The sequence below is a fragment of the Podarcis liolepis genome, assembly GCF_965112155.1.
Source record: "Podarcis liolepis genome assembly, chromosome: 14".
NCBI classification, from domain to species: domain Eukaryota; kingdom Metazoa; phylum Chordata; class Lepidosauria; order Squamata; family Lacertidae; genus Podarcis; species Podarcis liolepis.
Genome location: NC_139569.1, coordinates 44,525,508 through 44,542,112, shown reverse-complemented (window position 1 = coordinate 44,542,112; position 16,605 = coordinate 44,525,508). Strand labels below are relative to the sequence as shown.

General features: G+C 43.4%; 1 protein-coding gene across 5 annotated transcripts in view; it reads left to right on the top strand.

Annotated features, from left to right (window-relative positions):
• Positions 1-16,605, top strand: part of ZNF609 (zinc finger protein 609) — a 110,553-nt gene that overhangs the window by 17,877 nt on the left and 76,071 nt on the right. For 4 of the 5 annotated variants that reach the window (XM_083475572.1, XM_083475569.1, XM_083475573.1 and 1 more), the window contains exon 2: positions 11,282-12,184. In XM_083475572.1, the coding sequence (XP_083331698.1) occupies positions 11,414-12,184 (771 nt within the window). In that variant the 5' untranslated portion in view covers positions 11,282-11,413. Of the gene's footprint in view, positions 1-1,856; positions 1,882-11,281; positions 12,185-16,605 lie in introns of those variants that run through there. The other variant, XM_083475571.1, reaches the window with a different exon arrangement.

Sequence of the window (16,605 nt, the reverse complement as noted above, 5' to 3'; positions counted from 1 at the left end):
GCTTTTATTTTGGTTGAAAAATAAAGGTGGTTCATTTAATCTGATTCATTTTCTCCTACAGAGCACACAAACTCAAAATAGACTTGCTCTGAGATCCTTTTGAGGTTTTTTTTTGCCTCCTGTATTTCTTTACTACAACTGAATATTGTGTAGACCTATTTAAAGACGTGAATCCCCAAAACAATTTCAATTTTTTGTATTCTGATGCTTCATTTCAACCCTTATTAGGTAATAATAAATAGAATTGTAGAGTTGGAAGGGACCCTGAGTCTCCAGCATGGTTAATGTGGGTGTGCATATTCCCACAGAGGCCTTCCCTGGTGCCTGCAGGGTCCTGCCCCTCTGCCACTTCTCTCCATGTGCACACACACAACTGCCTGAAAAGAAGTCTTTTGTATCCTATAAAATACTTTTTCCCAAGCCTAATTGTTGCTGGATGGTGCCTTCCTTGTGTTGATTTGATTTGTTCGTTGCATTTGTATCTCAACTTCCTTCTCCAAGGAGGTCAGGGGTGGTGTGCATGGTTCTCCCCCGCTTCCTCCTCTCAACGCTTGTGAGGTTGGTTAGGCTGAGAAGCACTGATTGGCCCAAAGTCATCCAGGAGCTTCATGGCCAAGTGGGGATTTGAATTGTTGTTCTCGCAGGCCCTGGTCTGACATTTTAACCGCTGGTACCACACTGGGTCCTTTTTTCCTGGAGATTGCACTTGGGGAGTAAAGGTTAAAACTTGACTCTCCTGCTGCACCCTCCAGGAAGGTCACACGCCACACCACCATCAGGCTGTGTGGGGAAGCACAATCACTTTTTTTCAAGCCTAATTGTTTGGGTTGGAGGAGTAAGTGAATGTGTGTAGTGTTCCACAACACTTTTTTCCAATTCACGCATGTGCTTGCAACATTTTATATTACGGCTGTGCATCAGTACTGTAGAGAGGACTCGTGGGGTGGAGGGAGGCAGCAATAGCACATTTCTGTTGTCTGATATAGTCTTCCTAGGATAGGGAGAAGCAAAGATGCCCCCCTCCCCCTGCCAGCAGACGTTCCTTGAACTGAAAGCAGCTAGTTAGGAAGCTCCTTTGTGCAGATTTCTCATCTCTTCTTCTGGCTGCCAGCTGGCTTTCATTCAACATTGTTTTCATCATTGGAGAGAGACAGAGGAAGAGAGGAACATCTTAAAAAGAAAGCTACGAAAGGATTCCTGTTTTTTATGGCTTTCTTTTTTTTAAAAAAAAAAACCTAAACAAGGCAGCTGGAGAGAGCACAGCTCTGTAGTCTGAGGAGCTAAGAGCACTGCAGCTTCCTCTGCAAAGCAAGATACATCCCTCTGGGTTTCTTTAGTCATAAAAGGAAACAAAAAAGGATCCTGTGTAGAGGTAGTGTATAGAAGAAAGACATAGGCTGGCTGCCAGCAAGAGATGGCGGGAGGAGCGGCTCCTGAACACAGCAGCCGCTCATGTTTCTGCTCTGACCTCTGGAAAAATGGACAGTAAAGGGACTGGCTGGGGTTTAACAGAGTTTGTTCCTAGGCTTCCCAGGTAGAGTCTGCTATATTTTTTCTGACTGAGATGTTGCAGCTTGAAACTTACCCTGTTCTGCTCCAATTGCTCTGATTGTTCCTGACTTATTTTCCCAGGGGTTGTCTGGAGCCAGAAGGCACATATGCTGTCTTGGACTGATCCCAGTAAAGCGGAGCAGTAATCTGAAATCCTGTTACCTTTGCCATGCTCTAGAGCAGCAGTTGCCTGGTGCTGGAGATTTTCCACTGTTTCTGCTGTTCTTCAGTGCAAGCATTCCTGAAAGTTAATCAGGGTGAAAATTGCAGTCACTCATGTCTGGAAGCAACCAGAAGCTAATCCCAGAGTCTGCAGATTTGAACAGACTGGTAGGAGACATTCTCTTTATATGCACTGAACTTTTAATGGGATCAATTCTCCTTTGGGTGTCCAGTCATTCCCAGTTAGGTTTTCTCTGCCTATTGTTCCACTACAAAAGGTCAGAAGTGTAATGCAAGCTGTTGTGGCTAGCCTGGGAGCAGCCACTGTGAGTTAAGGCACAATGAACCCTTGGTTGCATACTGATCTGTGTGCAGTGCTTTCCTGAGAGTTGCCGTATGTGATTTGTTAGAAGTGTTTTGATAGGGGCTGCGAGTTCAAAGTGAACTCTAATGACATGGCTGCTTCTAGGAATGCAGATGTGGTTTATAGAGGTTGCAGCCCTTAATGGAGCTGAATTATTTATGTCGGGCCACTGCATGTGTACAGTTTTCCAAGTGAGAAGCCATTTCCCTTAGTATTCCTGTTCCAGGGCTTCTCTTAGAATTGCCTATTGGAAGATTGCCAACTGGACAAGTGAATACATGTACTTTCAGCTGTGTATCGATGAGTTCTGTGTGGCAGGGAGGAAGTGGAGAGGGATTTGTACACTCGGATGGGGGTTTTTTTCCATCTGGTTTTCAGATGCCTTTATATCTTTTCTCTCTACTGAACACTCTGTGAGGCAGGGTGCCAGGAGCAAGTCTGTGGTAGCCAATATGATGCCCTCTGGAGGTTGTTGGACTTAACAACATAATCCCTGACCATTGACTATGTTGACTGTGACTTAGAGGAGCTGTCAACAGCACCTGACCTCTATGTGGGGGCTTAGTTAGGGTTTATTGTATAATACTGCTATAATTTTGAATGAAGCTACATATTTGTTGGGACGTGTAGTATTCTTTTTTTTTGGCGATCACTCGTAGCAAAGTAAGATTGTCTTCCATCAATATGGTCCCAACAGTGTGTCCATAAGTGACTGTGGAGGCCAATCTGGATCTGCACATCCTTCCACAGTGGGGACACAGGTTTCCAGGTGGAGTTGATCACGGTCAGGATTTGCCAAACGTGCCTTTCTCTCAGCTCATTTGTCCCTTTCATCCAGTTGCCTTGTAGGCAGGGCTTGTGTTTTTTTGTCACTTCCAACTGACTCATGTAGCTGGGCTCTGGCATAGTGTGTTTTCTGTAAAGCAAGATAATATAAAATGTTTATAGGGCTTTCTGTCCTATATTTTCTCATTTATATGCTTCTCTCCATCACACACAGGGAGGCAGGCAGGTAGGTAGGCAGATAGAAACAAACAAACAAACAAACAAACAAACAAACAAACAAACACACACATTCTCCCTACTCTGTCTTTAGTTAGAAGTGGAATAAAGATTGACTTAGTCAAAGCATCTCTATCTTGATTGTAAAAGGTCCATCTTGTCTGTTACTTTCTTTGATATAAAAGGTGATGACATGCTAGATTTAAATACATTTTTTAATGTGCAGTGTGGATTGCTTAAATCCCACCTAGGAATCTGAGGAAGGACAGGGTACAATTTTATAAATATTAATCGGGTGTTCACACTGCTTAATATAATTTTTCAGGCAAAAACATACGATATTTTGGCCTAAAAGGTATTACTGTACAATTATATTTGGGGGTGGAGTTGGAGTAGGATGAATGTGAACAAATGCAGTTTCATGGTTACAGTTGGAATGAGGATTAAGGGGTTAAATAGTGATGAAAGTGGAGTTGAGAAATATTTGCCATTTGAGAGCCATCAAGTTTATAAAATGAGTAGCACTGTAAGTGCATCACTCAGCAGGTGAGCAGGATGAAGTGGAAGTCACAGGAGGAGGAGGCACTACCTTCCTCAGAGGAATAAAGCTGAGGCTGGCAGGAAGAAGAGGGAAGGAGGTTGACAAGGCACTTGAAGGGAGTGCTGACAAATATTATAAAGTTGACAAATATTACTCTATAACACAGTGGGCATATCCATTGCATTAAAATATTCATACTGTTTTAAATTGCATTTTATTCCTTTTTATTTCTTTTATTTCTTGTTTTAAAATTTGGTATGGAGGCAGCCAGGTGTGGGAGATGAGAGCTATGCTAGCTTTTATAGGGCAGCTTTTTCATGTTCTTCCACATGTGTAGGAACAGTCTTTTTTTGTTTTGGGGCAATAGTTGTAGGTTTGCGTGGGTTGAGTCACCACTAGTTTGAGATGAGCACGAGGATGCTGTTTAAGTGTAGTTAATTTTGCCTTTGTAATCTGTATGAACAAAATCAAGTAGCTTTGGATATATGCACTAATATGTGGTATCAAAAACATTAGATGGTATAAATGCATGTTTCTGTTACACTGATTCACTATCTGAACTTAATCTTCTGGAAATCTGGAGACATTCAAGTGTATCTTGGTGTACAGTCATACCAGGTTAAATATGTTTCAGGTTGAACGCTTTTGGGTTGCGCTCCGTGGCGACCCGGAAGTAATGGAACGCGTTACTTCTGGGTTTTGCCGCTTGCGCATGTGCAGACGGTCAAAATGACGTCATGTGCATGCTCGGAAGTGGCAACTCGTGACCTGTGCACACGCAGCAAGGGTTACGTTCGCTTCAGGATGAGAACAGGGATCCGGAAGGGATCCCGTTCGTATCCAAAGGTACCACTGTAGATTGTAATTGCAAGGAAAAGTTAAAAGTTGAGAAGTTAAAGTTTTGAAAATAAGAGTTTTCCTAACCCCAATTTGACCTTGATTTCAGTGTGTCACTTTTCTGTGGTGAGTCTGTATGTGTTTACTATAGAAACTGTTTGCTCAGTATTTTTATTATTATTATTATCATTAGTAGTAGTAGTAGTAGTACCCTGTACTAAAAACATAATAAAAAAGTGCCTATACAGTGCTGCCTTCAGATGTCTTCTAAAGGTTGCACAGTTTCTTATCCATTTGGCATCTGGTGGGAGAGCATTCCGTAGGTTGGGTGCCAGTCCCGAGAAGGCCCTCTGCCTGGTTCCCTGTAACTTCACTTCTTGCATTGAGGGAACCACCAGAAGGCCCACTGGTGTTGGATCTCAGTGTCACTCACCGAACACTGGACACTGCCCAGAAGGAAGGAGTGGAACCATTGCATAACAATGCCCTCAGCTCCCAATCCCCTTAAACGGCCCAGAAGGATACCATGGTCAATGGACTCGAACCGATGGCTCCAAGTTACAAGAAAGGAGATTCCAACTAAACATCAGAAATAACTTTCTGACAGAACTGTTTGACTATGGAATTGGCTCCCTCAAGAGGTGGTGGATTCTCCTTCCTTGGAGGTTTTTAAGCAAAGGTTGGATGGCCATCTTTCTTGGATGCTTTAGTTGAGATTCCTGCATTGCAGGGAGTTGGACTAGATGACCCTCAAGCCCCTTGCAACTCTATGGTTCTATGAGCACTATAGTTAGTGTTTCAACTTCTTCAGATGAAAAAATTGAGTCATACAAGGTTGGTGTTCAAGGATCTCTTAGTGTGTGTAGGCTGGGGATTGTCTGCTTTTTTGACTGAGACCATCCTCTTGTTCTGTAATGACGAAGGGAGATGAAACAGATTGATTATTTTCCTCTGACCTTCCTTCAGACTAGCCCATGCAGGAGGGAGGTTGCTTATGATCTCAGCTGTGGAAATAAAGGCTCAGTGATAGTATCTTAACAAGCCAGGCAGCCAAAGCATCCCAGGGTGGCAGGTAGCACTAAACTATGGTTTAGTGCAAGGGGAGGGCTCAACAGACTGTAGATTTTGAAAGCTGCTTCTGACTCCACAGCTGCATGGAACATTCCCCTGAGTTTACACTTTCTTTACCATTAAGATAATAAACCCTATGTTTGGGTTAGAACAGAGGCTGGTTCTGTTGCATTGGATGGGGGAAACATGTGGCTTTATACACATTTTTTTCTGACTCTTTGGGAGAATTCTTTATCACCAGTTTTGGGTGGCTTTAGTTAAGCTCTCACAAGACTTTGATGTTTTTCATTTCTTCTTTTTTCCCCATTTAGAGGAATCCTGATTAGCAAACTTCAACAGTTATGACAGTTGGGCACATTGCTATGTTAACAATTATAACATCTGCAATGTTTTATAAAAGCAATTAATTTAATAAAATCACTATTGTGAGGACTGAAAAAAAGAGAGATAAGAAGTCTGTATATCTTGCTCAGATACCAGGCATTGGCTTATGGGGTTAAAAATCTATAATGACCTGTCAGGGGGCAAATTATTAGAATTAAGGAACCAGAGATTCTGTAGACAGTGGTTGGAAAAAAGCTTGGCTATCTCAGCCCCTCAGATGACTCAGTCTTTGACATGGCTCAGGGTACCTGTTTCTGGCTATATACTGCCAAGCAACCCTTTTAGACTCCTTTGAAAACAGTGTCAGCTTTAAGTGTTTCCCATTTGTAAACATGGCAGATCATCAGTCTCCTGTGCGCAGGATGGAGGAGCAGAAAATCAAAACACTTAAAGGAGAGCCAAAGCTGGTGGGCGGCCATGGGCTTCAAAGGTGTACCTGAAACTACCCTTTGGTGGAATTTGGCTCACTTCTAGGAAGAATGCCATTTCACGTGTTAATTATCTTTTGAAAATATAATTGCCATATAGTTATCTTGTGGAGTGACTGGTTTGCTATTTTGTAGCCTCCGGGGAAATACTTAATGTACAGTGGTACCTCAGGTTAAGAACTTAATTTATTCTGGAGGTCCGTTCTTAACCTGAAATTGTTCTTAACCTGAAGCACCACTTTAGCTAATGGGGCCTGCCGCTGCGCCGCCACCGCACAATTTCTGTTCTCATCCTGAAGCAAAGTTCTTAACCTGAGGTACTATTTCTGGGTTAGCGGAGTCTGTAATCTGAAGCGTCTGTAACCCGAGGTACCACTGTATAGAGTCTTCGTGAAGATAGTGTGCTTGGTCACTTAGTAATTGTAGCCTAGCATGATGGGGACAACTATTATGCATTCCATGCATTACTATTTTGTGTACTTTTGGTCTTCACATGTTGCGTATCTGCACAGCTCTATCTAACCTTTCCCCATAGCTATTTGCCAGAGCCCATAATCTGAGGCCCTTCACTGCATGCCCCACTAATAGATGCTTGGAGGGTGTCAGTGAGAGAATGGGCCTTCTCAGTTGCAGCTCATGAAATACTCCCAAGGAAAGCTTGCAAGGTGCCAACATGTCATCTTTTTCATGCCAGAGCAAACATTGTATAGTATTGTTTCAATGAGTATGTGTACTGAATTCTACTTTTAAGTTGCTTCAAGAATTCCTTGGTTGTGAGAAGTGACAAGCAAATTAATACTAACAATAATCTACTTCTTCAGCCATCAAACTGTGTATGTAAATTTGGGTTTTCCTTTTTATTGCTAGCAGTGTTAGAAACTGGGATAGAAAAGCTATTCACCAATGGTTCCTGGAGCCTGGGTTACGGGTACAAAAACAGAATGGCTGGTCACCTGCCTACTCCCCATACAGCAGCACTTTCAATTTATTTTTTCAAAACGCATGAACACAATTCACACCAGTGACACATTGTTAATATCACATTTTAATAACAGGTACTCTAACCACACTGGTGAGAACCTTTTTCTTTCAGTTTGCAAAACTCACAGCTTCTGTGATAGGTGGAGTTGCCAGCGAGTGATATTGTCTTACTCTGTCCACCCATGCTCACATAACACGATTATTTTCAAAGTTCAAATATTATTATTTTTGTAAAGGAAAGCACTTCCCTCGTACAGGAGCACTGATGCAAATATTTATGAAAGTAGTGTGATGCTCCACCATTTTAAGATCTTTGGTTTCTTTGAAGGTTTGCCTCCACCCCATGTTACCGTTGCAGTTGTAGTATGTTAACTCCATGAATACGGAGGAGAGGAAGTCTGTGGGAAATGTTTGCACCTAAAAAAACCCCCTACCCTTCTATATTGATAATTAGGATTTAGCATGAAAATCCTCATTGGTTGTTTGCACAAACCCTAACTTATCATTTATTCTGACATAAAAAATGAGGTTTCCCTAAAAAAATGAACTCCTTTATTTTATTTTACACTTCCAGTAAAAAGGTGCAAGTAATACTGACCCCTTGTAGTTTGAATTACAGTGGTACCTCGGTTTACGTACTTAATCTGTTCCAGAAGTCTGTTCTTAAACCAAAACCGTTCTTAAACAGAGGCACACTTTCCCTAACGAGGCCTCCCGCCGCCGGTGCCCTTCCACCGTTGGGATTCAGTTTTTAGACCAAGGTAAAGTTCTCAAACCAAGACACTGTTTTCAGTTTGTAAACCAAATTGTTCTTAAACAGGACTGTTCTTAAACTGAGGTACCACTGTATTGCACTTAAAAGATCATACAATTCCATCCTGCCTTCTTCTATCTTTAAAATATTCTATTTAATAGAATATGCACCAGTTTAAAGGCTGTTTCCCACACAGCAGTTCTGTTTCTCCAAAGCGTGGCATGTAAGGATGAGTGACTAGTGACTCTTCCCTGGTATTTGGCTTCTGGGAGAGGGAATTGGCTTCTTGAGGTAAAAGATGTTTCTTTTGCAATAAGGAGCAGCACGCGTCCTCCATGCTGCTTGTGATAAGGCAGAGAAGCAAGGCTTTGTGCACTGCTTGCTTTGCCTGGAAGGGAAATACGAGTGCCCAGCAGCAGCCTGTTCTAGGGCTCACAGGAAAGAAGTCTGACTGGCTGGGCTTAGGGGCATGGGGGGACAGATCTACCACCCCCTCTTTTTCTCTGTCTTGCTTTTTTGCTTCTTCTTTTTTGTGCGCCAGCGGGGTGTGCAGGGAGAGGAGTCTGTGACTGAAGTAGAGGTTCATGGTGTCTTTTGGTGCTGTGTTGCCCTGCAGATCAGTGCCAAAATGGCAGGTTTAAAATAAATTTACACACACAAACACACCCAATTGCTAATGCAATTCCTTGCAGGAAAAATATGCATGCTGTAATGGGAGAGTAGGTCTCAGATACACACACACAAGTTACAAGAGCTTTAAAAACATTCCTCCTTCCCTGCTGTACAGTGTTTGTTACTTAGTCTTTTCAGGTAAGAACAAATTAGGATGCTATGGGCACTTTCTGGACCAGCCCAGATTTTGGTTTCTGTCTGCAACTTGAGAATGCTTTACATGGGTGTTTGCTGATTTAATTTTACCGTTCATACTGTTTCTAAGCTGATAAACCACAGGGCTCTAGCGAACCTAAAGGAATGAATGATGCTGTTGCTGGCAGGGTATTGCTCCCGTTTCTGCCCCCTCTGCTCCTGTCAGCAATGCATCTCAAGTACAGTGGTGCCCCGCAAGACGAACGCCTCGCAAGACGGAAAACCCGCTAGACGAAAGGGTTTTCCGTTTTGGAGGCGATTCGCAAAACGAATTTCCCTATGGGCTTCCTTCGCAAGACGAAAGCCCATAGGGAAAGCTCTGGGACAGCAGGGAAGCGCAGCGCGTCTTCCCCACTGTCCTCGGACCTCCTCCGAAGGCTGGCGGTGGGGCGGAAAGCCCTTCTTCCCGCGCCAGCCTTCGGAAGGATCCTCCGAAGGCTGGCGGTGGGGAGAAAAGCCCTTCTCCCCGAGCCAGCCTTCGGAAGGCTCCTCCGAAGGCTGGCGGTGGGGAGAAAAGCCCTTCTCCCCGCGCCAGCCTTCGGAAGGCTGCTCCGAAGGCTGGCGGTGGGGCGGAAAGCCCTTCTCCCCACGCCAGCCTTCGGATGGCTGTCCTGAAGACTTGCGGTGGGAGGAGGGTTTTCCTTCCCACCGCCAACATTCAGAATGCTGCGCCCCTTCCCCTCTGTTCCCGTACCTGTCCTGAAGGCTTGCGGTGGGGAGAAAAGCCCTTCTCCGCACCGCCAGCCTGGCAAGCGGTTTCCATAGGAACGCATTAATTGATTTTCAATGCATTCCTATGGGAAACCGTGCTTCGCAAGACGAAAAACTCGCAAGAAGAAAAAACTTGCGGAACGAATTAATTTCGTCTTGCGAGGCACCACTGTAAATCCATGTTTGGCCCTCTTCCCCAGCAGAGCCCCATTCCTATTCAAAGCCGCCGAGAGAGCAGTAAAGTGCCACAAGTCAGCAGGGTGATCACATAGTATACCTCACAAACAGGGCATTTAACAAAAAGAGAGGGGTGAGCGGGCGAGTGAGAGAACCGGGTATCGCCAGATCATCTGCATTGGCTAGAGCACAGTGCTGATATCTCCAAGGTTGCAGGTTTGATTCCCATAAGGGACAGCCGCATATTCCTGCATTCCAGGGGGTTGGTCTAGATCAGTGATGGCCAAACTTGGCCCTTCAGCTGTTTTGGGACTACAAGTCCCATCATCCTTAGCTAACAGGTCAGGAATGATTGGAATTGTAGTCCCAAAACAGTTGGAAGGCCAAGTTTGGCCATCACTGGTCCAGATGATCCTTAGGGTCCCTTCCAACTCTGATTCTCTGATTCTTTCACTGCCCCCCACCTGTGAGTTGATCATTTCAGCAATAAAAGATTTAAGGGAAGAAGGCAGGGAGCCCAAAGAGGGAACGCTCACCAGACTCTCTCACCTCTCAAGCATGTAGCAGGGAAAGAAACAAAGTGGCGGCTCATACTGGAGAGACGGGTGGCACCTTTGAGCAGGCACAAGGGTTGCCCCTGTTCAAGTGTTTCTGAGCCTGGCTAGCCAAGGCAGTGCAGCACCAAAAGAGGCATGTATTTTGGTTCCATGCTGCCCCCCATACCACCTGAGTGGTGTGGCATTGTGGCCACATCAGCCAGCCAGTTAAAGATATTATGCACTAGACCTGGTGACCAGACATCTCCACTTCCTCACAAAAGGCTAGTTGCCTGTCATGAAATGCATACAAAAATGCATACTTTTAATGTTTTATTATTATTTTTATGACGAATTCCATTGTGTATTTTTTTGGTGTTGTAAGTCACATTGAGTGTGGTTTGAACTGTGGGAAGCCAGCATACAAATAAAATTGTATGCATGTATGCAGTTTTACAGTTATGGTGCTTTAAAAAATATATTTTCAATGGGTATGACAATGTAGGACAGATTGACAAGCAGCATATTGCCTTAATACTTTGGGATTTGTGCTTCTCTCTGTGATGTGCTAACGTAACAAGGCCCGGTATGCTATTTTAACTTTGGTGCCTTAATTTGATCATAAAAGTACTTTGGTGTGGGGAGAGGAACTTAGCTCTACTATAGTCCACCTACACATTGCAATTATATGGTAGTATTTTACCACCAGTGGCATTGGTAGTAGTGATGGTAGTGTAACACCAGTTGGGTAGTACAAGTATGGGGAACAGATAAGTATATGTTCAGCTGGTCTGCATGTGTATCTTTATTTGTCTGAATGTGAACACCTTCCCATATATGCTTGTGTACTGGTTCTTAGACCCATTTCTTGAGTAACTGTAATGTAATATCCATTGTTCTTACTTTCCCTTTCAGCAATTATGTTGTCATCTGGGCGCACCTTGATAACTGGAGGCTTGAGAACATAGCCGAAGCTGCTACTTCATACCCAAAGGCTGAGGGAGCAGACAAGAGGCTTGAACCTTGAGGTGGGTCGTTAACTCTAAGATGTCCTTGAGCAGTGGAGCTTCCGGAGGGAAAGGAGTGGATGCAAACCCAGTTGAGACGTATGACAGTGGGGATGAATGGGACATTGGAGTAGGGAATCTCATCATTGACCTGGACGCGGATTTGGAAAAGGACCAACAAAAATTGGAAATGTCAGGCTCCAAGGAGGTGGGGCTACCAGCACCGAATGCTGTGGCGACACTGCCGGAGAACATCAAGTTTGTGACCCCAGTGCCAGGTCCACAGAGTAAGGAAAGCAAATCCAAATCCAAACGGAGTAAGAGTAGCAAGGACAGTGGCAAGGCTGCCCCAGGATCCTCCCTGTTCACTCCAAGTGAAGGGACCAGTGGCAAGAAGGAGGTTCAGGGGCGACCTGGTGATGGCGTGAACTCTAGTGGCTTGGTGGCTGCCATTGCCCCAAAGGGCTCTGAGAAATCGGCCAAGGCTTCTCGAAATGTGGCCAACTCAAAGAAAGAGAAGGAGGGGGGTTCGTCCAAGAGTAAGAAGGAAAGGAGTGAGGGTGCGGGTGCTCCAGCAGAAAAGGAGCCCAGTGTACTCCAGCCTCTTGCCTTGGCTGTTAGGGTTGGGCAGTATGATGGCGGCCAAGGATCAGAGCCTGCTGCTGCTGCTGCCGCCGCCGCTGCCGCCGCTGAGCAGCTTGGAAGTATAGCTATTGACACAGGATCTGCACTCAATCCTTTGGGAATTAAGACGGAGCTGGAAGATGGTGACAGTGAGTGTCGACAGCTCAAAAAGGTCAAGGCAGAGAAGGTAAGATGTGGGCTGGTGGCTGGGCCTGGTAGGGTACTGCTGCTGGAAATTAGGGTCTCCACAGTAATGCCAAACACCACAGTGTTCTTCTTTGCTGTAAAGGCCATATTTTGTCCCATAGTGTATGATGGGCTTGTTGTTGGTCATGAGCTGGAAATGAAGGCAGATTCTTACATTTTACTGGGACTAGGCTGATATTTGTACCAAGGAAGGCTAAATCTGCTTCTAAATCTGGAAGATCATTGGAAATAAATGATTATTTTACTGTTTAAAAACTATCAAAACTCCTCTGGGGGACACAACATCTGTGACCTTGTCGGCTGTATGAGATGTAACTGATCAGGTGTCTGTTGAACCTCCACATGTAGATGTTTGCTGGGGTATATCATCTCTTAGGGAACAAATATTCCATCTTTGTCCTAACAAGCACTCTTTCAAGGTAGGGTCATATTGCTGTATAATGACTTGAAATTGTAACTGTTTCATGCTTGATAAAAGTCCTACATTGATACTGCTTCTGTTAAGAGATTGAATGATAACCGACATAAAGATGTCTGCATATGGTTAATGTTTTGCCACAGATATGTGTATGTGACTTCAGTTGGCAGGGTTTCTGCAATATGGAGATGCAACAAAATATGTGTTTATCACATGTGACAATGTGTATATGTGGAATATGTGCAGTTTCCTACATGAGAATTATGTCCGTATAAAAATGAATGTGTGAAGTAGTCCTTAGAAATAATCCACATGGAAATGAATATTCTCCAGTAATTGTGTGACACAATTTCTCATCCTGATCTTGTCTAGCAGGTTCAGGGCTTGTGAGACTTGCTCAGATTATTCTTGCTTAAGGTTATTTATGAAAGTGGTGACTTTTATAAGGGCATGGGCAGTTGGGTCACAAAACAACCTCAACATTTGTTGGTCACCTCCATTGTCTTTGTTATACTCTCTTCTTAAAAAGCTGGTTTTCTCAGGATTGGTTGCTTAAAGTTGCAGAATCATCTCTGTACTATGTGCTCATTGTTTTTTGCTGTTGGATTGGAGCTAGTCAGAAAGTAGGCCATGGCTAATTTTCAATGACCCCAGTTACACCTGTTTCCTTGGATTCTTGCCAAAATAAATGCATTCTTAAAAATGCTGGGTTAGTATAGACACTATTCTGATACTAACTTGTTTAAGTTCTTAAGCAAGAATTCAGAACCTGGATCTCCTGACGTAGATTAACTGTACTTCTCCCCCCCGCTTTTAAGAAAAGGTTGTATGCCCTTTTTCTTTTTAAAACAGATTGGACCAATCACAGTTATTCTAATTGAAGCAAAAAATGTTAAACATTGAATATTAGAATAGTGTAGTCAAAATTAGTGATGACACACTAGTAGTGAAGAAATGACAAACTGTGCTCTCTGATATACCATCTCATACACTGCAAGGTTAGAAAGTAAATTGGTATGTTTGGACCTGCAAGCAGCTATGGTAGCAGTTTTGGGAGGGGGCTTTTCTGCTTTCCCAGTGGATTCCTGACTTACTTGGATTATGTAGATTCAAGATCCTGTCCTATTTCAGTCAGTTACAACTCCTTAGAAACAAGTTGGACTGAAAGGTTTTTTGAAGTTGTTCAACTGGGCTAAGGTTGTAGGATACTCTTGTGGTCATCCTTGTAACTTCTATGACAAATGCTTTTAAAGGAAAATTGGATGTTCCCTTGTTTTGGCTGACTGCCCTGTCTAAGTAGGTGGTTGGGTTGGGTTGGGTTTTTTAGTGCTGCATTGGGCCACTTACCACAGTGTTTTGGTGGTTATGAGCTGCTTTCTTTGCTCGCAAGGGCTAGAGAACCAAGTTCCTAACCTCTATCTCTTGACATGTATGGTAGTTAGGCAGAAACACTGTAACCTGCTAAGGATGATGTGGGTGTGGCCACATTGCCACCTTTGTTTTGCTCTAGAGAATAAGATTTTGCTTCTCCCATTGCACCCTAGTCAATTTGTTGCTAGTCACTTACCAAACAGATAAATTTCTTGACTCTCTGTTGTGTTTATTGTATGGTTTCTATTTGTGGGACTGTAGGGACCTTTTCTGCTCTGTGGCTGTGGCTTATTATCCTGTTCAGGTGCATGAAGAGAATGGAGTCAGCTCTGCTAGAAAGAACAGAAGGAATAAACAGATAAAGCTCCTTGGGGAATTACAAGGTTTCATGAGTGGGCTTTTGGCCTAGAAACTTGTGTTGGGGCATAATTTGATAAATTCTTGCTGCTGTATTATCCACCCAACAAACCTACAATGTGCTGCTTCTCTAGTCAGATGTTTAAGACACTGAGCACAGATTTTGCGGAGAAGGAAGCAGGGTTATGGATTGTGAATAATGCTGCAATATTCACCTGGCCTTTCCAAGGCTCCCCCTCCCCCGGAAATGTTCAAGATTTTGTGGGTCATATTAGTAAAGATGATCATGCCGACTAGCCTAATTGGCCAATTATTTCTAACTCGCTCCTGAAAGTAGCAAGTGTTTGTGTGACTCTCCTGTGCCTAGTAGTTCTAGGTGTGTGACAGCTCATTGGATCATAGTGGGCAATGATTTTGTATGCTGGAGATATAAATTGAAATGAAGATACTGATGTGGGGAAAAGGAAATAAGAGTGTTTACATACTTCAACAAGAATGAAAACCTAGGACTTGGATTTACAGTGAGTGGAGCAGAATCTAACAGGATTTACCAAAAGGGAAATAATGCTTTCAAGCTGTAGGGGATTGAGGCCTTGCTTATGCTTTTAAAAAACGATTCAGTGTTCATTTTCTCTGAAGAGCTGTCAAGGTTCATCACCTTCATATCATGAATTTTATGGCAAGAGCTGTTTGTGGAGAGAGATGTGCTCTGGTTTTAAGTGCCACAGAAACCTATTCATAGCTACTAACTGAAATCTCTGCATTTCTAGGATACTAGTGTAATCAGAAAGAAAAGCAGAAAAATGCATAAATAGGTTATTCTCTTTCCCTTTCTGTTGATTCCATGGGCCAGAAAGCACTTGGGTGGGAGTATACAGAATAGCCTGTGAAGAAGGGGGTTGGTTGCTTTGTGTGTTTTTAAATATAAGGGAAGAAAGAGTGCCTTCACTTGATAGTTTTATTGTCATATTGCAGAAATAGCTTTAAATTCCTTCCTTCCTATTGATTGTAGGTTAGGGATTTCTTGAATTTCCGTTGAGATATATTATACTTTATTGGTATACACAGAGAGACTGCTTTGCTCTTCCTCCAACCCCAGCCAGCTCGCTTGTACAATGAAAAATAATAGCAACATAATATGTAAAATCTAGAATCCAAGGTCTGAGCCAGCTTCTGAAACAAATCCTGGAACTTCAAATTGACTGTCCTTGTCAAATTGAGCATACTGCCTGGTCCACCTTTTTATAGTTGTAAAATGGCCAAAAGCAAACTTATGCTAATTGAAAAATATGCTTTGTCTGCTAAATAAATGATATAGTCTTGTATCTTTGTAAAATGGGAGCAACAGTATATCAAAAACTGTCTTTCAAGTGTTCTTGCAGTGCCCTAAGTCTCAGCTAGCTTCTTATGTATATTTGGGGGGGGGGGTTGGGGGGGAGGGAATGGCAGTAGATGTTTGTGACTTCAGCAGTTTGATTTTTTGATGCATCAGATTCACCCTACATTTCCTTTGTTAGGAAACTTTAAGCTTGCAATGATCAGGGAGGACTGCGTTAGCTCTGACAAAGTTTGAGACTAGAATGAGAAAATAGTATGGGATTATTTATTGATAGATTTATTTCCTGCTCTTCACCCTAAGGTCCCAGGACAGGTTACAACATTAAAACACAATATTAAAAGCAATAGAAAACTTCCTATCATCATAAAAATAAGGTGGGTCCTAAAAACCTATACCTCAGGTGTTAAAAAAGCCAGGGTAAAAAGGTGCATCTTCAGCATTCTACAGAAACTATATAATGAGGGTGCCAGTCACACCTCTGTGGGGACAGAGTTCCACAGAGGCTGCCACAGAGGATGTCCTCTCTGAGGGTGGAGTAGCTGACAAGAGGGCTGCCAACCCCAGCACTCCTAGGATGTGCAGGGAAGGAGGTGGTCTGTCAGATATTTGGAGCCTGAGTCATTTAAGGCAGTAAACATCAACACGAGTACCTTGAATTGGGCCCAGAAATGAACTGGCAATGAGTGCAGCAGCTGTTTTAAAACAGGGGTTATATGAGATCTAAATGAAACCCGAGTCACTAATCTGGCTGCTGCATTTTGAACCAACTGAAGTTTCCAAGTTGACTTCAAGGGAAGCCCCAAGTAGAACGCATTTGCATCCAATCTGGAAGTTTTCAGAGCATAAGGTACAGCAGCCACTGAGGCCACCTGAGCCTCCAGTGAAGGTGCTGAATCCAGGAGCACCCCCAAACTAT